General features: G+C 28.9%; 1 protein-coding gene across 1 annotated transcript in view; it reads right to left on the bottom strand.

Annotated features, from left to right (window-relative positions):
- Positions 1-25,504, bottom strand: part of LOC136080743 (nidogen-1-like) — a 95,645-nt gene that overhangs the window by 52,819 nt on the left and 17,322 nt on the right. Inside the window, exons 4-10 of the mRNA XM_065797787.1 lie at positions 18,967-19,094; positions 18,155-18,218; positions 17,976-18,065; positions 11,815-11,943; positions 10,858-10,961; positions 10,526-10,589; positions 8,938-9,126 (exon numbers count right to left, since the gene is read on the bottom strand). Coding sequence (XP_065653859.1) covers positions 8,938-9,126; positions 10,526-10,589; positions 10,858-10,961; positions 11,815-11,943; positions 17,976-18,065; positions 18,155-18,218; positions 18,967-19,094 — 768 coding nt within the window. The remainder of the gene's footprint in view (positions 1-8,937; positions 9,127-10,525; positions 10,590-10,857; positions 10,962-11,814; positions 11,944-17,975; positions 18,066-18,154; positions 18,219-18,966; positions 19,095-25,504) is intronic.

The raw sequence follows: 25,504 nt of genomic DNA, 5'->3' as shown, positions 1-25,504 counted from the left end.
AATGGTTAAAATAAAATTAAATAAATAAAAATCAATTTTTTGCAACAAAAAAAAAAAGAAATCTCAGGTTCGCAAGTGTTTCTTTTAAGAATGCTTTCTTAATTAAGAAAGCATTCTTAAAAGAAACACTTGCGAACCTGAGATTTCTTTTTTTTTTGTTGCAAAAAATTGATTTTTTTTAATTTAAGTTTATTTTAATGTGTATTTACTTTTTTTCTTGTGACTCTGCGCATAAAGAACGATGATGTAATATTAAAATATGCATACACATGAAATTATTGCAACTCTGAAGAGGTGTATTAATGATTATGCATGGTAGCCAGACAATTGATTTGATTACATATTTTTCTTTGATACATTTTGCCTTTGATATGCCTTAATACATAGAAAAAGCATAAATATTTTCATGAATATCTCTTACTACCCCCTACTAATTATTTTAAATTTCAAGACTATTGGAAAATTTTTGTTTTGCGCTACACTTGTTTAGAGATATTAGTAATATATTGTATAAAATATATAATAATAATATATATAATACATATAAAAGCAATATATTGCATAGTAAGACACCACATGGCACTCGTCTCCTAAAAAAAAATTATATGTAAAAATAAAGAAAGCCAGTTCTCAGTATTATATGGTCAAAGACATAATAGAAATGGCCTGCTAAATCTAAATTTAAAAATTTTTGAAAAGTAACATATCATTTACATGATCATAAAAATACAGCATCATAACACATCGCTCAATAAGTCCGTAGGATGACATATAGATGGCAACACAAATACCGAATCCGTATTGTTTTTAGAAAGTACCAACCTTCAAACGATATCTGTCAAAGTTTCATGACAATCGGACCAATATTTACCAAGTTAGTGTGTGAACGATTGAATCAACTTTTGTGAACTGAAAAAAATGGAAAAATCAGAATTTCGTGTGCTCATTAAGCATTGCTTTTTGATGGGAAAAAAAACGGTGCAGACCAAACAATGGCTTGATAAGTGTTATTCGGACTCCTCTCCATCGAGGCAAATGGTTGAAAAGTGGTTTGCTGACTTTAAACGTGGTCGTACAAACACCGATGATGCTGAACGCTCCGGTCGCCCAAATTCGGCAGTTACTGAGGAAAACATCAAAAAAATCCATAAAATCGTCTTATCCGACCGCAAATTGAAATTGAAGGAGATTGCCGAGGCCATAAAGATATCAGAAGGCAGTGTGTTTACAATATTACACGAACATTTGGGTATGAGAAAGCTTTATTCGAAATGGGTGCCGCGTTTGCTAACACCGGACCAAAAACAACAACGAATCGATGATTCTGAAGCATGTCTGGCACTATTTCACCGAGATAAAAAGGATTTTTTGCGTCGCTATGTCACAATGGATGAAACATGGATCCACCATTTCACTCCTGAGTCAAATCGACAGTCGGCTGAGTTGACACCAGCGGGTGAAAGCCGCCCAAAGGCTCAAACTTCTGCTGGCAAGGTTATGGCCTCCATATTTTGGGATAGCCATGGTATATTGTTCATTGATTATCTTGAGAAAGGTAAAACGATCAACAACGAATATTACATGGCATTATTGGAACGATTGAAGGCTGTAATTGATGAAAAGCGACCGCACATGAAGAAGAAAGAAATTCTCTTTCATCAAGACAATGCACCGTGTCACAAGTCAATGAAAACAATGGTAAAAATGAATGAATTACACTTCGAATTGTTGCCCCATCCACCATACTCGCCTGATTTGGCCCCCAGCGATTATTGGCTGTTCTCAGATCTCAAAAGGATGCTCCAGGGAAAGAGATTTGGATCGAATGAGGAGGTCATCGCCGAAACTGAAGCATATTTTGAAGGAAAAGATAAATCGTTCTACAAACATGGTATCAAAAAGTTAGAGAAGCGCTGGAATGACTGTATCGCCTTAAAAGGAGACTATGTTGATGAATAAAATCAAATTATGTCAAAATGTTGTTGTTTTATTAGCTATCCTACGGACTTATTGAGCGATGTGTTATATATGTTACATATTTTTAGATGGTGCTCAGAAAGGATGACTAAAAAACAATTGTTAAGTTAATTTTGCTTGCATATTGAAATTTTGAATTGCCTGTCACCATTTTTTTTTATCATATGAAAGAACTTTTCAAAAATAACTTTAATGAAAATTATTTTAACCAAATGCAATAAATATGTACTAAAAATTTAAGTATGTCATATGATTTGTTTTAATGTTTTTAGTTGGCTAAAATATTTTTTAAACTCATTTATACATATGAAAAAATGTAACTAATTTTTACTAATTTACTAATTTATTTAGTAGATTATTTAATTAGTTTTTATTGAGTTATCAGTTTATTTATAAATTTTATAAAATAATTTTTCAGATGATTTCAAAATAATTGTTAGATAAAAAATATTTATGATTAGAATATAATTATTATTTGAATTCAAGCAAAATATGATGTATTTTTATGAATTATAATTATTTAACTATTATTTATTATATTTATGGAACAAATTAAAATTATTTAATTTTTAATTTTATACTTATACTTAATTATTTAATTTTTTAAATTACATAATTTTAAATATAAATATTATTGATTCATAGAAAATATATGCTGTTAATTTTTTCTATTATACTAAATATTCTTACTTATATAATATAATATATTATCTTAATATAATGATTAGATAGAAACTACTAAATTCATCTCAACTGACTCTGTCGGCACTAAAGCGCATAACTTCTGTATTTCTTTAGTTACAACTCTGTTGAAGATTTTCCAAAAGTCTCAGAACCTAACATCTGAGGTAAGATAAAAGATTTAGTAAATTGAAAATAATGGAGCTTAGCATCAGACAGGACCTTTTTACATTGAATTCTTGCAATAATAAAAAGACATTTGTTCTCAAGAGAGAGATTCTTGTAAAAAAGATGAAAGAAATTATTACAGTTTAATATAACAACTGCACAAGAAAGTAAAAATGTGAAGTAGAAAAAGGCTTTATTTAAAATTGGCAAGAAGGAATTAAAGCTTCCTCACCTGCTTGGATCCAGGAGGTTAGGTAAGAGGCGCATATATGCATACATAAAATGGATAAATATATATATATATATATTTGTCAGATCAGGTTATCCTGCTACTGGTAACATGTAACCCAGTACAATCTGCTTCATGTCCTGCTGCCTTGTAGGATACGCCTTTTTAGGCAAAGGCTAGGAGATGCCAACTCCGATATAAAACACCCCCTGCCTTGGGGCTCTTGGTTGAGTAAAGGCTAGAGATGGTGTCTCGATAAAAATACTCATCTTGGGCAGATGTTAAATGCACCCAGCTACTGTCTTGTAGAAGGCCTCCTAGGCAAAGACTTAAGGGGTAAACAGATTCTATCTGTTGACCAGCCTTGCACCCCTTCTTCATCTATTAGGCTGGCGCAGATGTATTTTTAATACATTGTTTCCAGTTTAGGATGTTGAATGCTGGATCTTCTTGACTCAATGCATGGGTTTGCTTGTGTCACTGTTTTTACGACTAGGCAACTCATTCTATTATCTCCTTATGAGGGTACAGCTCTAAAACTCAGTTTTATGGTTCTGAGGCCGGCTGGTAGTCAGGTTTCCCGAACTCTGTGGTAGCTCTCAGAGAGGCTGATTCCATCAACAGCTGAAAAAAATCAAAGTATTAACAGTGCCATGTTGCGCATGGATGGTGTCCCTGTTTGTACTTTTGGTGTGCATTGCGGAGGCCACATTTGGAGCCCTTTGTTAAGGGCTTAGAGTTTATTAGTAGTAATGAGGCAATTGCTTGGGCTATTAAACGGTGTTCTGAGTACTATCTATGCTTTGAGTCAAGTTCTTCAAACTAATTTAAAAATGAATAAAGTACCAAAAACTATAAAACACAAAAAACCATCATCATCACCAAGTTCTCTAAACCTATCATTCACTAATATTCGTGTTCTTCGAAGTAACTTTTCTTCCGTTGAGTCTTATCTCTTGCAAAGTTCACCAGACCTACTTGCTCTTTGTGAGACTAATTTGAGTTCAGCTGTCTCATCTTGTGATCTTAGTGTTGATGGTTATCTTCCTCTGATTCGTAAAGACTCCAATAGTCACATGCTTGGCCTGGGCATTTACATTCGTAAGAATTCACCTGTTTGTCGTGAAACTAGGTTTGAATCCACAGACTATTCTTTCATGTGCTTTCGTTTAGCACCACTTTACTCTATTGCCTTTCTCTTTGTTCTATATCGCTCTCCTTCATCTCAAGACTGCACTCTTTTTGATGTTATTTCTGATCATATTGACCGAGCCCTCTCTCTTTATCCATCAGCTAATATAGTTGTTGTCGGTGACTTTAATGTTCACCACTCTGAATGGCTTGGCTCTAGTGTCAGTGACTCTGCAGGCATTAAAGCCCACAACTTTTGCCTTTCTCAATCCCTAACTCAAATAGTCAACTTTCCAACTCGCTTTCCTGACAACCCTAATCATTTACCTTCTCTACTTGACTTATGTCTTGTTTCTGATCCTAGTCAGTGCTCAGTTTCTCCACATTCACCCTTAGGAGCTTCTGATCACAGTTTGATCTCTTTAAAACTAATATCTCATTCTTCTTCATCACCTGAATCCCCCTATTATCGAACCTCTTACAACTACAGTAAAGCTGACTGGGATTCTTTCCGTGATTTTCTTCGTGATGGCCCTTGGGTAGAAATCTTTCTACTTCCTGTCGACAAATGTGCTTCTTACATAACTTCGTGGATTCAGGCTGGCATGGAATCTTTTATTCCCTCTCGACGATTCCAGGTCAAGCCGCACTCTCCTCCATGGTTTTCCTCACACTGTGCTGCTGCGATTGCCAATCGAAACCGTTACTTCCATATTTATCAGCAAAACAATTCTCCAGAAAACAGACGTCTGTTTATTACTGCTAGAAACAACTGTAAAAAGGTTTTGTCTAACACCAAAACCCGCTATTCTCAGGTCATGAAATCTCGTATCTCATCTCAAAAATTAGGCTCTCGTGACTTCTGGAGAATCTTTAATAATATCAATAATAAGGGCAAATCTATAATTCCACCTCTCTTGTATGGTTCAGACTTTGCCACCTCACCTAAAGACAAAGCCGAACTGTTTGCTAAAAACTTTTCATCAATACCATCTCTTGATTCCACTAATTGCGTTCTACCTGATATTGCCAACAAACAGGTTGATCCATTGCTTGACATTCATATCACTCCAGCATCTGTATCTAAAGTGATCTCCTGCCTAGACTCTTCTACAGCTTGTGGCCCAGACAACATACCTGTTATTATCTTGCAGAAGTGTTCTCCGGAGCTGTCGTCTATACTCTCAAAACTATTCAACAAGTGCTTATCAGAGTCTTGTTTTCCAGCCTGCTGGAAAGCCGCATCTGTTATCCCTATCTTCAAAAATTCTGGGGAGCGATCTGATTCGTCTAACTACCGTCCCATAAGTCTTCTTCCTATCATAAGCAAGGTTTTTGAATCTTTAATTAACAAACACTTAATTTCTCATCTTGAATCTAATAACTTAATTTCTGACCATCAATATAGATTTCGATCTTCTCGTTCTACAGCTGATTTGCTAACAGTAATAACTGACAGGTTTTATCGTGCATTAGATGAAGGTGGAGAGGTTAAAGCCATCGCTCTTGACATTTCAAAAGCGTTTGATAAAGTTTGGCATGCTGGTCTTCTCCATAAGCTTTCTTCTTATGGTGTATCCGGCAACATCTTTAAGATCATTGAATCCTTCCTTTCCAATCGTAGCATAAAAGTTGTCCTCGATGGACAACACTCTTCTTCTTATTCTGTAACTTCAGGGGTTCCTCAAGGTTCTATCCTTGGCCCTATACTCTTTTTAATTTACATTAACGATCTTCCAGATATTCTCACATCTAAGGTGGCATTGTTTGCTGATGATACTACCATTTATTCTTGTCGTGATAAGAAACCAACACCCTCTGATTGCCTGGATGGGGCATTTGAGCTTGAAAAGGATCTCACTTCTGCTACAGCATGGGGCTCACAGTGGCTGGTGAACTTTAATTCAGATAAAACTCAATTTTTTTCAGCCAATCGTTATCGCAATAATTTAGATCTTCCTATATTTATGAACGGTGATGTACTCGATGAGTCACCTACTCTTTATCTTCTAGGATTAACTCTTACTTCCAATCTTTCTTGGAAACCATATATCAAATCAGTTGCAAAATTAGCATCTGCTAAGGTTGCATCTCTTTATCGAGCTCGCCACTTTCTTACTCTGGATTCTATTCTCTATCTCTATAAATCTCAAATCCGGCCTTGTATGGAATACTGTTGCCATATCTGGGGCGGATCTTCTAATGATGTCCTTTCTCTTTTAGACAAGGTGCAAAAACGCATTGTAAACATAGTTGGACCTGCTCTTGCAGCCAACCTCCAACCATTATCACATCGTCGTAATGTTGCTTCTCTTTCTCTTTTCTACAAATACTATAATGGGCACTGCTCTAAAGAGCTAGCATCTCTTGTGCCATCTACTAAAATTCATTCTCGTGTTACTCGTCATTCAATTAAGTGTCATCCTTTTTCTGTGACTGTTCCTAAGTGCTCCAAAAACGCTTATTCGTCTAGTTTTTTTCCTCGAACATCAGTTCTTTGGAATTCGCTTCCTTCATCTTGCTTTCCTGATTCATATAATTTGCAATCTTTTAAATCATCTGTCAATCGTTATCTTGCTCTACAACCTTCATCTTTTCTCTTACAGTAACTTCCAACTTTAATTAGTGGCTGCTTGCAGCCTTGTTGGAAGCGAAGATGTTTAAAAAAAAAAAAAAAATTCTAAATTTCTTACTCAGATTGTTAACTTTGTGACACATTTTCTAGAAAACCCTAATAACTTATAACTTACCTTCACTCTTTGATTTATGTCTTGCCTCTGACCCTAGCTTGTGTTCAGTTTCTCCTTGTTCTCCTTTAAGTAGTTTTGATCATGTGTCTATTTATCTTTTATCTCGTACTTTTTACACCTTATTATTGCACTACTTACTACTACTCTAAAGCTGACAAAGTTTTTTTTATGATCTTCTTCAAGAACCTCCTTAGACTCATGTTTTATTTTCTTCTCTGAAAAATGCAACTCTTCTCAACCTACTGGATCCACGCAGATATGGAAGTTTTTATTCCTTCTTGATAAACCTCATTCTACTCCATAATTTTCATCTTATTGTGCAGCTGATATGTATAAATCATTATTTCAAAAATTCAAAAACTCTCTATAAAACAAAAGTCTTTTTACTACTGTAAGAAATTAATGACAAAAAAAAGGTGCTGTCTGATGCTATACTCCATTATTTCCAGTTTACTAAATCTCTATCTTATCGCAGAAGTTAGGCTCATAAGACTTTTGGAAAATTTTTAACAGCATCATTAACAAAGCTTATTCCTCTTGACATATCTAAAGCTTTTAAAAAAGTTTGGCATGCTGGTATTCTCCATAAGCTTGCCTCACAAGATAAATCTAGGATACTTTTTGAGATTATCAAATCATTTCTTTCTAACCGATTTATTAAAGTCATCCTTGAATGCCAACACACTCCTTTGTTTCCAGTGACTTCTAGGGTACCTCAAGGTTCTATAATTTGTCCTATATTGTTTCTTGTCTACATTAATGATCTTCCTGACAATCTTACACCTAAGGTAGTTCTATTTGCTGATGACTCAACTTTATACTCCTGTCTTGACAAAAAGCCTTCTTTTTTTGTTTGCTTAGAACAGGCAACCAATCTTAAATCTGATCTCACTTCTGCAATAGTTTGGGGCTTGGAGTGGCTTGTGAATTTTAACTCCAAAAAAACCCAGTTATTTAATGCAAATAACTACTGCAATACTGTCTACATTTCAATACCAATGAATGACAACCCTCTCACTGAGTCCTTTTTTTTTACATCTTCTTGGATTATTGTTCACTACTGACCTTTCATGAAAACCATATATATAATCGATCGCTAAGTTATCATCTGCTAAGATCTCTTTTTTTTAACGTGCTAACCATTACCTTACTCCTTTTTCCATTCTCTTCTTCTACAAATCTTTTATTTGTCTCTATATGAAAAACTGTTGTCTTATTTGAGCTGGTTCTTCTAAAGATGCTATTTGAGCTGGTTCTTCTAATGATGCAAGTTTAAAAGAAATTTTGTTTCAAGCATTTAATATTTGAAATCCCATAAAATTTTAAAAGTTTAAAAAGTATGCCAACTTGAGTCTCAAAAGAAGCAATTTTTTTTTGAGCTTTCAGAAAACATATTTATGTTTTTATTGATTGATATTATGCTTTTAATAAAAATTTATTGACAAAATAAATTATTAAATAAAAGTTTTTTAATGATAGTATAATTCTAGTGTATTTAAATATTATTATAGAAACATCTTTAGAAAAAGCACTTGTTTAAAGACCCAGGTTTAAATACATTTTAAAAAAGTTTTTTTTTTTTATATATTCAAGATATTACCACAAATATTAAAGACTTGAACACAAATACCATTTGAATTTGATGTAAAAAAAAAAGAAAAAAAATTACATATATTAAAATAAAATTAGAAATACAATTATAAAAACACATTGTTTATTCAGTTTCAGAAAAAGCCTTCTTTTTGTTGGCCTGTGAAAAAATTTGTGTTTATAGTCAATAAATTATTTGACAAATCTCAAATAAATAAATAAATAAATATTGTCATCAAATATTGTCTATAAAGTGAATTAGTTAATTAAAATCAGTCAGCTAATCAGTGAAAATGCAGTCAATTATTGATTATCTAAAAATATATAGATATTCCGGTCTAGATTTCTTGAGTAAATAAACAAAACAATAAATAATATTGAAATAAAAGTAAATAATTTAAAATTTTTTACCAAAACAATTTCCAGAAATATCTTTAATGAAACCAGGTTGACAGCTACATGGGTTTGATGATTGATCAGTTTTTGAAACAATACACTGGGTATGAGAACCAGGGCATGAATTTTGGTTACAAACACAATTAACTCCATTAGGTAATTTATTACAAGTAAGAGATGAATGACACTTGCTGCAGTTGCCAACTAATAAAAATAAAATAAAATTATTTAAAAAAAAATAACAAAGAATAATGAGCTTTATGGTTCTCATATAAAGTATTTGTTTATTACTTAAGCAACTTATGCATATATTTACTAAATATACACTTATCTCCCGAGAACTATGAGACACTACAGAGGTGGTAATTTCTTTTTGTTTTCTTATTTCTAACCTCCTCCCTCCCCCCCCTTCCTCTTTCAACCCTATAACCATGAAACACAAATTTTAATATACAAATTCACAAAGAAAAAAAAATTGCTATGGTACATTCAGTGAGTAGGTTATAATTTAAGTACTTAAGTAACTTTTAGGATTTACCTATGATGTTTATATGTTAATATTGATTTGTTGGTATGATGTTATTCATATTTATTGTTGGTATGATGTTATTAAGATTTATTGTTGTTGTAACAACAATAAATCCTAATAACATACAATGTTATTAAGATTTACTGTTGTTACAACAACAATAAATCTTAATAACATTGTATGTTTTGTAAAAATACATACAATTTTTTCTCAAAATTAAAAATTATAAAAAGATGTAAAAATATTGTAAAAAAATAAAAAAAAGTGAACAAAAATTATTTGTTGATCAAAGTAAAACAAGTCTAAGTAAATTACAATTTACTTACACTTTAAATTACTATTTACTTAGACTTTAAACTACTAATTGCTTAGACTTTGTTATTCAAGTTTAGTATGTACGAGTGAAATTGTGACGGGCTGGCCTCAGAGGCAGGAAGCCTGCACAGGCGTTATGCTTTTTATGTTAGAACAGCCTTTTGGAAAAAAATTACTATATTCTTTAAATGATAAACAAATAATTTTTATTCACTTTATTCATTTTTTTTCAATATTTTTACATCTTTATATAATTTTTAATTTTGAGAAAAAATTGTATGTATTTTTGAACATTTTAGCGACTAGTTTAGCAGATGTGGTGCAATGGCTCAAGTTCTGAATTAGAATCAAGAGGTTCGATGCTGGCTCAGGTATAAAGCATGAACTTATTGGTTAAATGCTCTTCCAAGATGCTATTTGATAAGACTGTTAGGTTTTCTTTGAGCACCTTAATAACTACAAAAAAAAAGTTAATTATTCAGCATCAACCTTTTCCCGTCTATTAAATGTGTTTATAATAATACCTTAAAAACTTAAAACTTTTATAAAGCATCTAATAGTATATTTTTACTATATATGTAAAAAAAGTCACTATAAGTAAAAAATCACAAAAATTTACCAACAATTAATTTACCAACTGATTATTGATATTTACATGTTCATAAGTATAGCCAACTTTTAGAACTTCAAGTGAATTTATTTTAAGTTATAAAAAGTAAATATGAATTAAGGTGTAATAAAAAAGTGATAAAAACTTACCAACATATATAGATATACTATTCAATTGTGATGCAACTGTAGTTGTGACAAATGTTATTAAAATCTTAAATAGAAGTAATCAAAATACTTAGATACTTGTTTAGATAAAAAGAATAAAATCTAAAACAACATTTTATACTATAATGTACTTTAATAATAATTGATTTAAAAACAAAGAAAAGTTTTTAAATTGCATTATACTATTACATTAATGGAACATATTAACAATCAAGAAAACTTTATAACTTTAAAATATAAACACATTATACAAAAACTATATAATAAATAAAAAATTATATCATAAAATCATATTTGAACTTATAACAACTTGCCGTGTAAGTTTGTCCTACTGTATACTGATTGTTAGCTGTTAAGTCAAAATTAGTAAAACCAGAACTTATTTCTTGTTTGTATGATGTTTGATCAACTGAGATTTCTAAAATAGTTTTGTTTAAATTAAAATTTATATATATTAAAATATAACTTTTATAATCAAAAAACAGAAAGTATTAAAAAGAAAAAAGTTTTGTGCATTTTAAAGTAAATTTTAAAGAAAATTAAATATCAGTATTGACTGCTGTTTATGGTTGCTCATTACTTTATGTGCAATTGTATTTTGTGATGTTAACACGTTTTTCAAATGTGATAAATGTATTATTGCCTGGAGAAATTTAAATAGCGAACCAGATATAGAAAAGCAAGGAAAACAAAAGCTCAATTTTAGAGTTATTTCTTCTCATAGACCAACTAAAGTTTGTAATAAATGTTTGAATATTATTGCACCAGGATCTAAAAAAAGCAACTAGATTTTAATTAGATATTGGATTCCTATTCCAGAGGTGCCAAAATCCAATACTCCTTTATACGTAAATAATAGTTTCAAATAAATTGCTATTTAATTAAAAACTTGTAGAAATTCAATTACTATTCAATGAAATATTTCTTCCAAAGCTTTATTTACTAATTCACTAATTCCTAAAAATGAAGTGAATAAAAAAAATGAAATACTTTCAACTTCAAAAATATTAATTTCGTAAGGTTTATAAAAAAAAAAAATCTTTACTATTTTTTACTTTAACAATTCTTTAATTTTATACATATTATATTTATTATATGTAAAGAACAAAAGAATTAGAAATGTATATTTTAAAATTTTGGGTTTTGATTACTCCAAAACTAATTGATCCAATTAAAATTCTATAAGTGCATGTTTGGTAAGCTAGTACAATTCTTTAAAAAAAAGACCAACAAAAGAAACTATGTTTTGTAAGATATTTACATTTACTTACCAATAATTACTTTTGCACCAACTTTTAATCCTCTAAAATTCATGGAACCTGTTAGCAATCCACCCAGGTATGTAAAATCTCTTTTCAAATAAGTGAATCCTGGTGAAGTAACCCAATTTACAGCTGTGTCTAAAATTAATCATTATATATATATATATATATATATATATATATATATATATATATATATATATATATATATATATATATATATATATATATACTAAAATAAAAACATTGTAAAATGGAACATATGAAGTAAATTAGAATTTGCAGTCAAACTGCAAATATGCTAAGTATGTATAAACTTGGAATAATATTAATTAAATTATACTACTTTGAGTGTTTGATTATATAAGAATGATTAGAGATATGTTACTATCTTCTAAAATTTTAATAATGGGAATATTTATCAACAGACAATTTTAACAATATTTTTGCATATTGTGTTTTTAACATAATATAACTTCGATTATATGTATTTAATGAAAATGCATCACAGATCTATTTTGTTGACAAAAAGCAATTTTTTTTATGGTTATTTTTTATTTATTATTAATATTTTTTTATTAATATTACTTCTTTTTATTTGTTGTAAAAAAAATATTTCAAGCATTTAGTTAACTTCAAGTTGGCCATTAAATCTATACCTATGATATCCAACTGTATCAGCAATATTTCTTCTAGCAGGTAAGTTTTTGATAAAGCAACACCTTTTTATCACAATATGTTTGCAGCTAGTGGGTATAATGAAAAGATTATTTTCTAAAATTACCTTGTTTCAATAAAATCAAGATCAAAGTCAACCAAAATCAAGACAAACATTTTTTGGTTTAATCCTCTATTTTCATAAAATGTAAGAACTTACATTGCAAAAAAATTTTTAAATCTAATTAAAAAGCATTTTCAAAAATCAAGCAAGTTTTCTTTGTTTTAACAAAGAGTTTAACAAATCTTGTTTTGTAATCAAAAAATTTTATGACTTTTGTTACACAATGTTGAATTCTTTCAATTATATTTATAAAAAAAAATTTCTGCAATTCAAATTGCAGAAATTTCTTTTAATAAATATGGACACCAAGCGGTGATTTCAAATTCAAGCAAAACTCTAGCATTGGACGTATAAAAACTGACATATAGCTATTTCAAGAGTTTTACATTTTTGCTTATAAAGCAGTGCTTTAGGATACCAAGTATTTTGTTAACCTTAGCGGTATCAATAGATATTTGGGCATGGAGCTTTAGATGGTTGGAAATTAAAACAACAAAGTCTCTTTCAGATAATGTTGATTTAAATTAAACACTATTAATATTGCCGTTTGATTTGCAGTCATCATTGAAATAGAAGTGTGGAACAGATTTGGATTATTAAAATGCATTAGCTTATGCTTTTTTTATTTTAAACAATTGAAACAAAAATGTTTTATTCTCATTTTATTAAAATGGTTAAATAATAATTAGATTTTCATTGAGTACTTACATTATTTTATGCTGAATTTTTTGCTAACTGATTGCCTGAGTCTGTTTATTCCAATAACACAAAATACTGATATAGGTTTTCAGATAGCTATTTATCAATACGCTACTAAAAACAAACTTACATGTTGCTAAGAATTTTATTACCTATAAATTGCCTAAAACTCTCTATTGAAAATTAAATCTAAGGTTTGTAATTTTTTATAAATAATAATTGAAACTAAAAAAAGAAATACCTTTTTACTAGGAATATTAATTCAGTCTTTGTATTTTTTTTGAATTCTTTCACTTAATCTTGCCTTAATGAATATGTTATTTCTTTTTGCAAATTATTATAAAACATATTATTAATAATGCAAGATCTATATTTGATTCCCTAATTTTAGTGATTTTCACCAGTAAAATCAACATTGCTATAACAAATCTTTAGAATTTGTTTTGCAAGTTTTTAATTGTTTGATAATAGGAAAAATAACATATAGAATACTAAAAAGATGACAAATAAAATCAGACAGGTTGAATTGAATATATAGGTTTTCCTTTGCATAAAATAACATTTATTGATCATAAGTTTAACGTCTAAATCTTTTTTTAACTTTTTACCGATGTAACATGCTATAGTATATATATCTATGCTACCTTCAGAAAGCCGACAATAATATTTATGTAGACAATTAAGCAATATCTTAAATAATATTTATAAGGATTATCAAAAGTCTGATAAATATTTTCTTCCCAGGAAAATATTTTTAGAAAATATCATAGAGTAGACTTCGGCCAAAATCTTTTCACTACTGCATATTTCTAAACAACTCACAAAAAGTCTAACACTGGTCATTTAATTATACTTACTAAAACCTAACTACAAATGATCACATTGTAAACTGGAAGTAAGAACAAATGCACAGCCATCTTCAAGCAAGTTATTAATAAGAGATACAGTAGGTTGCAGTGTTGTAATTAGAGCATGAGAAGTTTGTTTAGTTAATGTAAAATAATTGACCTTTTGATCAAATTTCAAAGTAGTTTGCAATTTCTCTTTAAAGTGTGGGTTTGTTGTCTCCTTTCACAACAGCATTGCTGAGTTGATTAGATGAATTGAGTTTATGTGTTAAATTAAGTTATAAAACAATGATAAAAATTGAGCTGCATTATTTCTTTCAGGAAAATAACTCAATGTTGCAGCTGCAGTTGTTTCGTCAAATATTGCCAATGTAAGGTTGACAAATGGTTTGTTATTTCCAAGATAAGTGACTTGATAAATAATTTTTCTTGCTTTTTTTTAGTTGCTGTTCAGTAACTGATCTTTTAATAAACTTTATAAAGTATATTCCCTGCAATGTAACAGGCAGTAACTTCAACTTAGTCTCTGGAAAAATCAAATGAAAAAGAAAAGAAAAACATATCTTTTTGCATTCAACAAGTTGTTTCATACATTTTTTTATAAAACGGAGTATATAACATAATAAGTATATTTTAAATACTTCTTTTATAAACTGAATGATAAATAAATAGTTTTATAAAACTATAAAAATGCATTAACATTGGTAGAATGGTTATCGGCAACAACAGCTCTTATTTTAAATTCAGTTTGGTGCATTGAGGTAATACACTTATTGATTTCTTTTTTTTAAAAACATAAACATTTTATGCAAACTTCAGGTGAGGCTTTCACAACATAAGAATAAATTTTTGAAGCTCTACAATCATAAAAACAAAAACTACTTTTTAAAAGATCTTAATCTTAAAGATTATTTTCTCAATCTTCACCAAATTATTTACCACTTTGATATTTTAGACAAGTTGTAAAGTTGTAGATACTTTGATATATTTTTTTTTTGTTTTTTGCAAATACATCTTACCCACAAGAAGCAGGTAATCACTTAAAACACAATGTTTATCAATGATTTTTCTGTTGGTATGTCTGATACTTCTTGGTCTACTGTAATTAAATGGCCTAACTTGTTGCATTTTATTTGCTGCATGTTTGAAACATGCAGCATACTACAGTATTTAAATTGCAAAATATTCTTTTGCAGTGTAAATATTCCTTAGAAAAATGTTTTATTCCTAATAATTGCAATTATAATAAATACAAAATTACAAACCTTTAAAATTATTTCCAATGGAGAGTTGTGGGTGGTTTTAGCAAAATGTAAGGTTATTTTTAGCAGCATGTTGCATATGTTGATTTAGCTACCTGAAAGTCTACTTCAATATTCTGTGTTATTGGAATAAACTGAAGCAGGCAATCAGTTAACGAAAAATCCAGCAAAACATAAAGTAATTACTCAAAGAAAATCTAACTATCATTTAACCAATTTAATAAAACATTAAATAGATTTTATTTTACAAGAATAAAACAATTATAGTGCAAACACAACTCTTAACCAGAACAAGAACTCATGTTTTTATACATGAGCTGTAAAAAATCTAGCCTCTTAATTTTTTACGGAAAGTGCAACAAATGGGGCTGTGTAATTTAAGTAGGCCGTGATTACTTATGTTAGATACATATCATTTTTTCAAAATGCTTTTTACATATTTTAGAATTTTTAAAAATATATTCAATAGAAAATTTATCAACTTAATTGAGCAAATAAAACAATTTTTAAAACAAATCATCTTTACAAATCATCTTTACAAATCATCTTTATGAATCATCTTTACAAATCATCTTTACAAATCATCTTTACAAATCATCTTTACAAATCATCTTTACAAATCATCTTTACAAATCATCTTTACAAATCATCTTTACAAATCATCTTTACAAATCATCTTTACAAATCATCTTTACAAATCATCTTTACAAATCATCTTTACAAATCATCTTTACAAATCATCTTTACAAATCATCTTTACAAATCATCTTTACAAATCATCTTTACAAATCATCTTTACAAATCATCTTTACAAATCATCTTTACAAATCATCTTTACAAATCATCTTTACAAATCATCTTTACAAATCATCTTTACAAATCATCTTTACAAATCATCTTTACAAATCATCTTTACAAATCATCTTTACAAATCATCTTTACAAATCATCTTTACAAATCATCTTTTCAAATCATCTTTACAAATCATCTTTACAAATCATCTTTACAAATCATCGTTCAAATCATCTTTACAAATCATCTTTACATGCTTTACAAACTTGTTAAACTTGAATTTTATGCAGTGTGTTTCTGTAAATTTTTTATCACAAAAATTATCTTTTAAATAGTAAAACCTGCTTTAACCAGCTACTAGTGGTAACAATTTTATTTTTAATTTGATTCAATATATAAAATTTTAGTCATATATAGAGCCACAAAATTCAGAACACTCTTACTGTTTATGCATTAAACCAACTATAAAAAACTTTTTTGAGTTGCTACTCTCAACCATTCTCCATTAGTCTCCAGTCTCCATTTTTCTTTTGAAAATTTAAGCTATAGCACTAGTAATTTTTTGTTTTATAAAATGATTTATCTTCTAAAATGTAGCACAACTCGCCTGTTTTTATTTTACCGGTTTTAAAGACTTACCTGGGTAAATTTTTTCTAAACATTAAATTTCTAAAAGTCATTTTTTTAATGTCAGATGTGTGGTTTTTAAAATCGCTCTGCTACTGATAACATGTAACCTAGTGCAACCTGTTTTATGGCTGGCTGCCTTGTGGGATATGCTTTCCAAGCAAAGACTGGAAGAAGTGTACTTCCTGTCATTAATACTATTAAATAATATAGAAACATTTTTTTATTAACTTTTTTTATTTCTTTTTTTATTTTATTTTTTTAATTTTTTTTTTTTGGTGTATGCCATTTATATAGTTGGATGTGCCTTAGTTACTGTGTTAGCTCACCTGTAATTTTTTTTGATATGGATGTTTGTGTTCTGTCTAAACCTCTGACGCCCTGTTGTGTCTGAACCTCTTTATACTCATGAGTTGACAAAAGTTGTCTCTTTTCAATCCCTTAGACAAGCAGACAGTCTTGAATCTGAACTCACTTTGCATCCATTTCTCTTTTCTTCAAATACTATCATGGCCGCTGCTCAAAGGAACTATCAAAAAGTTAATTGTATGCTCTAAAAACTTTTATTTGTCAGGTTTTTTTCCCCACACTTCAACCCTTTAGAACTATCTCCCATCTTCATGTTTTCCTGATTCATATCAACTACAATTTTTTGGGTCATTTGTCAACCGTTTCCTTGTTCTTTAACTCTATTATTTATTCTTTGTCTAGTAACTTCCAACTTAATAGTGGTTGCTTGCAGCCCTATTGGTAGTGAATCAAAATAAAAAATTAAAAATCTGTCATTAAATAAAAACATTACTTTTTTTCAGTTGAATAACACCATTAAATGTTAGTAAAATTTAGTACAGGCTTTAATATCTGCTTATACTATAAAAAAAATTATTTTTCGAACACCCGAAAAACCAAAGGCTTAACTTGTAGGTCTGTAAAACATTTTTGAATGAACAAAAACATTTAAGATGTCAAAGTTAAGCAACTAAACTAATTAAAAGTTTGATAGTTACAAACATGTTATTTACCATAATTAATGCCTTCCCCAACCAAAGCAAAAATATATATGTACACTTGACTGTGTTTAATTATAAATAATGTAAATATGTAAAATTAAAATAAAACTTTATTTAGTCTTTTCAAATAGATTTTATTAAACAGGCTTACTAGTAAAAGACCATCCTGAGCTTCCAAAACCAGCTGTATCAAATCCACAATGATTTGAAGAGGTTATCGTCGGACAAGATATAATTTTTCCTTTATTTTAAGATAAGACAAAAATTAACAGCTCAAAAAACTTTAATAATTTTGGAAAAATTGTCAATTTTATAAAAAAATGTTAATACCATCAATTGCTATAGCAATGGAATCAATATACATTGAGCTCTCTCCGCTGTACATCAAGGATACCTAAATAGGAATAATAAATAAGTATTTAACATAGAGCCTTGTAGTTTTTTTTTCAACTATTCACAAAATTTATTTATTATATATTTGATCACAAAAATTTTCTCTTAGTTCTCTTAAATTATAAAAAATTTTAAACGAAAATAAATCTAGAACATTGAAAAACAAAATAATAATAAATAAAAATTAAATAATATAATTACATTAAATTTACCCAATTTATCATTGTGCATCTACTATATCATACATCTACTAGTGTAGCAGTTAGCAAATCATAAAGAAAAAAAGGTTGGGGCAACAAAAAAAAAGCACATTTACACATTGTGTTAAAACCAATGCAGATGGTTATTTAAATATAACGTTTTAGTCAACAAAGCACTTTAGCATGCTAGGAATCATAGAAAAAATTGATAACACTTCTTTAATTTTTTTACATATTTGATAGTGTAGCATCATTGTAAGGATTTTAGTTGAGATAAATTTTAATGTAAGAAAATATTGTTGAACAATGAAGAAAAATATTGTTTACATTCTAAATATAAAATTAGAAAATATTGTTCCAGAGAAAATGAGGCATATTAACCATGTGTGCTAACATGGCCAGTATATTTGAACATTTATGTTATACAGTAGAATAATAATAGATAATAGATAATATATAGTAGAAGAAATAAAAATAATAGTAATAGCTACCTTTGAATCTTTATGAAAAAAACTAATTTATGAAAAAAATTAAGCAGAAACAACTTGCCAAAAATGCTGAAGAACCTTGGTATTGATTGCTGTTTAAAGTAACATAATACTGAGTCCAAACACTATCTATTATTGATGTATTTCTATTTTGAACAAGGCTTAAATTCAAGTTCAAAAATTGAACAGCTGTAACAAAGAAAATTTTATTTTAATTTATGTTATATATATATATATACGTAATACCCTAATATATATATAAGTATATATACGTAATATTATATTATATTATATTATATTAAATTATATTATAAACATTAGCATTTAGCTAATTCCTGGTACTGCGGGTAACAGTAACATATATATTATATATATATATATATATATATATATATATATATATATATATATATATATATACATATATATATATATATATAATATATATTATATATATATATATATATATAATATATAATATATATATATATATATATTTATATATATGTATATATCTATATATGTATATATATATATATATATATACATATATATATATATAGGGTCTCTTTATTGGGTCTCAGTAGACCAACATAAAAATATATATGTATATATACATATATACATATATATATATATATATATATATATATATATAATATATATTATATATATATATATATATATATATATATATATATATATATATATATATATATATATATATATATATATATATATATATATATATATATATATATATATATATATATATATATATATATATATATATATAGGGTCTCTTTATTGGGTCTCAGTAGACCAACATAAAAAAATCTGGTCTTTAAGTCTTTGTTTAGCTGAAGACAGTGTTTAAAAAAAAAATTAAGTTATGGGATTAAAACTCTTGATAGTTATTTAAAACAATTGATTATCACTCAATACTTTTGTAAAACAATTGAGTTAATTTGAAGTATGTTATTAAATGTACTAATTATGACAGAAAGGTTTCTATACTTACTGTAATTTTGATAAAATTTCAGGAATTTAACATTCTCTTTATATTTGATTTAATATGAAATATAATCCTTTAACTGTTGAGTGTAAAAATTACTAAACTTTTATTCAAAAGAAAAAAGTATGGTAAAAAAATATTTTTTTATCTAAATTTATTTCAAGTCTTGTGTGGTGATATGTTTGGACACCCTTCACCGGTTATCTAAAGCTACCTACATTGTTTTAGAACTGGTCCTCTGAATGTGTTCTGATTATGAAATCCTGCATCAATTTGTTGTATCTTACAGCCCTGTCATTAACAACTGATAGTTGCACACTGGACACAAATGTTTTAAAAGAACTGTTATTAAATTTTTCCACCAAGTTTGAAAGGGCTTCGTTTTTCTATGAGAGAAAGTTATGTATGGCTATGCCAAGATGGAGAAAAAAGAGAGAAGAGCTCTGAGAAACAAAATCAGATAACTTTGAAAAAAAAAAATTTTGATATCTTGAATGCTCTAAAATCATTAGCTGGAGCTTGAGCTGCAAGTGGGCTTTTCAGGGCTTTCACTGTCTTTTCTTCTTCAGGAAGAACAAACAGTGTAGGGTGTCTATATATTCTGTTACATCCTGTAACATCTGAATCTCAATGACTGAGGTGCTTGTTGTAATTCCTGATCATTTACATTGCAAATAAGCCAGCCTTAAAATTTTGCTTCTTGGCATATACCAGGTTGTAGAAATCTGAAGTTTGGCATGACTGCTTTAAGGTAAAATGTAACCAGTTGACAAAAACAGTTGTAATCACTTTTGTCAAAAGTTTTTGTTTCAAGAGTGTTTTTGCAGAGTTTTCTTGTTTTAGTTGTAAGATTGTAAAAGTGTGTTCTGGGAGCAAAATTAAGCCTGTTCCAATTGATTTTTTGTTGTCTAGTGTATTTACAACCTTAGGTCTAAGATCTTGATGTTTTTTGTATAAGGGTTGACTGGATCTATTGGTTTTTCCCTGTAGTTCTATCACGACATGGTGAACATGCCATTTCCATGATATGGTGTTTAAAATATTGTATTCTCATTTTCTTTCATTAGTCACTTTAAAATTTAAATAAAAACACTGACTGTAATGTGAATAGTAAATATAATACCTGCACAGAAGCAAAATAACTCAACTAAGTAGAGAATAAACTGCCATATTTCTGATTTCACCATTATATTTTCCAGTATTAAAAGCAGTTTTATCAGCACAACAAGCTATTATCTGGTCTGTTAAGACATAGTATTCCACAAGACTTTAGATTGCCAGGGCTTGATTTCATCTTTTGGAGGAGGTAATGCAAGTACTCCTAGAAGTAAGCCAAGTGGGCTAGACTCAGGAGAGGATACAATAATTGCCAACATTTCTACTGTTTTAGAAATCTTTACCACCACATTCTGTACTGTTTGATCAGCTTTGTGTATAAGTAAAGAAAAAGTTTCAAACCTCTAACCTTATTCAAAAATCATTTCGATTGAGAAACCTGGTTGAGTCATCCAATTTTTTTTCTTTGTTGTAGGAGTCTCAAAGTCTAAATCCAAATTTTTTCCGCTACAAGTTTCTCAAACCTTCTTCTTTTGCTAATTCTTCCAGTATTGAATTGCTTTCTTTGGTCAATAGAACCATTAAATCTTTTTTATCAAATTCAATGGTCAATTTTGTAAATCCACATTAAATTTTTTGTGACTTTTGTGACCAAGAGCAAACATGGATAACTGTTCGCAACTTTATATGTAAAGCAAAGTTCAGCAATTCTTGTTGGATATACATTCTGCTAATAAATCAGACAGTCTGAATATTTATTTCTTTATGAAAATTTATTTTTCATGTTTTATAATTGTATTGGAGCATTGAAAATCCAACAGAGGAATACAAAATCTAAAAAAGTAATTTTATTACAAATGCTGAAGTGATAACATTGTCAAGATTCCTGCTGAATAATTTGTTAAAAGTAGTAGACCATAATGATTGAATCAAACACTAATATGCAATGATTTCGGATAAAAGTCTAACCAGATGAAAGAGCAGTTGAGTGGAACTTTGAAAAATTCACACGTAATGTCACAAAAAGCACTAAAATGATGCAGGAAGCATGTAATAGAGGCCTCACAAAAGGTTGAAGGCTCCAATTCACGAGATGGCATTTTAAGAACTACACATAACTACATGACACTGTTATTATAAATAGAAGAAAAAAATAAAATTAAAAATTTAAAAAATTTTTTACCTACTACTTTTACTATTGTTTTTAAGAAAAATTTAAATTAAAGAAATTGCAAAAGATTTTATTAATCACATATTCAAAAGTCAAACTAGATAAGTATATTGATAATTTCTTTACAAACAAAACACACACAAAAAAAAAAAAATTATATTAGAAATGTTAAACATTAACTTCTAACTATTACAATGTCATTGTCAAGTAATCATCTACAAAATTTTACATTTGGTGACACTAATGACACAGTTTGTAGTATATCCCTGGTATCCCTAGGCATTGAAATTCTGTATATGGGCAAAACTATATTCGGCGCAGTCATAAAAGCCAGGTTTTTGACCAACTGAAATGTAATCTTGATATAATTGGCTTTCAGGCCACTCTTCAACAAGAATAACTAGAAACCTGGCATCAATAATAGATAATTCTGCAATTGTATGAGGAAGACATTTGACAATGTCTCAGAATTTGTTCTTTTTTACCTCACTTGCAGTCCATATTAAAAAAATAATTACTGCAAAAATTTTAGTTAAAAATACACATGAGTTTCAGTGATATCGTCAGTTGAAATAATGCTGAACATTTTAGTGTTTATCTGAAGCAACTTCAAAGCAACTTTGACATATAGCATTTTCATAATGGCTTGGGGAAATTTCCTAAAATTTGGTACTCGATTAGATTTTTACTTGAGGAACCCAAAAATAGCACGCTCAAGACTTGACTGTCTTAGGAAATGCCTAGTTTATCCAATTTTGTTCAAAATTATTGACTTGTAAATTCATGATTTTTGGAGGTAAAATAAAGACTGTCGCCCAAAATCCTGAGTAAAAAGTTTTGCATATCTTTATTTTATGTTAGATCTACTCAAAAAAATTAGATTCATCAATTGTCTCTTTAATACCTGATCAAAATTTGCATTTAAAAATCGTGTCTTTTTATAAAAATTCAAATTTTGTAACAAAAGCAATTGAAATGTTTTTTAAAACATTTGAATAAAACATCAAATAGTGTTATTTATCGATTAGTTTAGGACATTTATGGCCATGGGCCAAGGAAGGGCCAGTGGGCCTCTGACAAACTTAGCCTTACCCCACCCGCTTCCCCACATCTCCATAGATTTTTTTTTTTGTGCATAAAATGAATTTTTTGGCAGGTAATATTATAAATAATAAACATTTTTAATAAGGATAAATGTGACATTGGAAAAAGTCTTAACATTCATTGTCACAAAACTGGATTTTATAGAAAACAAGGTTTTGCTCAATTCAAAGATCTTCCTTGTGAAAAACAAAAAGAAATAATAGGGCAAGCAAATTTAAAGTAAAAATATTGCAGAATGTATGTAATCAATGTAACCAATGCCCTGGTATTGAAGCATTAAAAAGTTTTTTAGTGCAGGAGTTAATGGACCATGACCTCGAAGAAGATGTAGCAATCAAGCAATTGTGGAGTACCCATCATATAACACTACTATTACAATCATTGCCACTAGATGAATTTAATGATTTGTTATGTGACAGCATTGACAACCTTACCACTTACTCATATATTACAAAAGTACCAAGTAGATACTTGACAAATTGTAAAGAAAATATTAACCAAAAGAAATGCTTAATTTTAGGAGATTTTGCTGAAAATTATCAATAAGTTGTACAGGATGAGGTTCAAAGTTATCACTGGAGCTAAAGTCAATATTCACTTTTTACAATTGTACTTTATTTTATAGAGAAAAAAGTTCTCAAACATAAATCTTTTTGTTACCTTTCAGAAGATGTTGATCATGACACAGGACTTATTTACAACCCTCAGGAAAGATATGTACATGCAGTAGTGGTGTAGTGGTAGAGCGCTTGCTTCATAAGCGAGAGGTTCTGAGTTCGATTCCCACCACGTCTCTGGTACTGCGCTCAACTTGTTTCTCTGCGCAGCGGCCATGTTCGTGTTTCGGAGTTATAGAGTTGAGAGGGTTATAACCACAAGTAGCCTCCTCATCTGTAGTGGCCTTCTCGGCCTTGGGGAGGTGAATTACAAAAAAAAAAAAAAAAAAAAAAAGATATAACTAGATATGTCAAAGAAAATCTACCTGATGCATGAATCAGAATGAAATGTGAAATATTTTTGATGCATGAATCAGAATGAAACGTAAAATATTTTTCCGATGGTTGTGCAGCACAATTTGAAAGTTTTAAAAACTTTATCAATCTTTGTCATCACAGTAAAGTCTTTAATTTAAATGCTGAATGGGTATTTTTTGCTACCAGTCATGGTAAATCTCCATGTGATGGTATTGGTGGGACTGTTAAAAGAGTAGTATGTCAAGAAAGCCAAAAACAAAAAACTACTGGGCAGATTTTAGATGTCAATTTAATGTACTCCTTTTGTAAAGCCAAGATAAATAGAATTTAGTTTAAGTTATTTTCTAAAGATGAAATCGACCACACAAGAGCGCAATTAGAAAAAAGATATTTAGGTGGTAGAACAGTTCCTGGCATCATTTTATTCCAATTGCTTTAACACTAAAGTTTTTAAAAACAAGTATTGTTTTAAAAACAAGTATGTTACATGTATTGAAATATTTGGTATCATTCCAAAAAGCAAACATAATAAAGAGATTTCATTAAACATGAAAAAAATTGATTATATTGCATTATTTTATGACAGATTTTGGTGGGTAGGAATTGCTGAAGATGTAAGTGAGCTTGATATAAAAGTCAGATTCATCCATCCACATGGACCAGGTAAAAACTTCTTTTGGCCAATGTGGTCAATTCTGAAGTTATATGCCTAATTTCTACACCCACAAAAATATCAGGTCGTACATACAACATATCTGATTTAGATTTAGAGAATATAAGCAGTTTGTTACAAAAAAAAAAAATTAAATACATTTAAAATAATTTTGTTGTAATTTTATTTACCTATTTTGCATTAAGAATTTGTCTTTCTTTTTTTCTTCTTTTTAAATCCTTAGATGGAAAGCTGAGAAGGAGGGGGGTTTAAATAAATCCGACTGTCCACCTTATTATGTCAATGACTATATTAGTCTTAAACTACTAAATAATACCATAAAGATATTGATAGTTAAAATGTTTTAAAAAACATTTCAATATCTTTGGTTTTAAATGTATGATTTTTAAAATCATGAAAAGATCTCAGTTTTGAGTGCTTATTTTGAAATATGAGGTAAGTATTTATCGATTTGAAAAAATGAAAATAAATTGTTTCTCAAACTTAAACTAAAAAAAAATTATGTTTTTAAATTGAATTTTAATAATTACTTATTATTAGTTCATTTTATGTATATGAAAAAAAAAAAAATTCTAGGGAGATGGAGAAGAAGGCAGAGTTGGTCAA

This window comes from Hydra vulgaris, chromosome 05, assembly GCF_038396675.1.
Source record: "Hydra vulgaris chromosome 05, alternate assembly HydraT2T_AEP".
Taxonomy (NCBI): domain Eukaryota; kingdom Metazoa; phylum Cnidaria; class Hydrozoa; order Anthoathecata; family Hydridae; genus Hydra; species Hydra vulgaris.
This window is presented reverse-complemented; position numbering and strand designations above follow the sequence as displayed.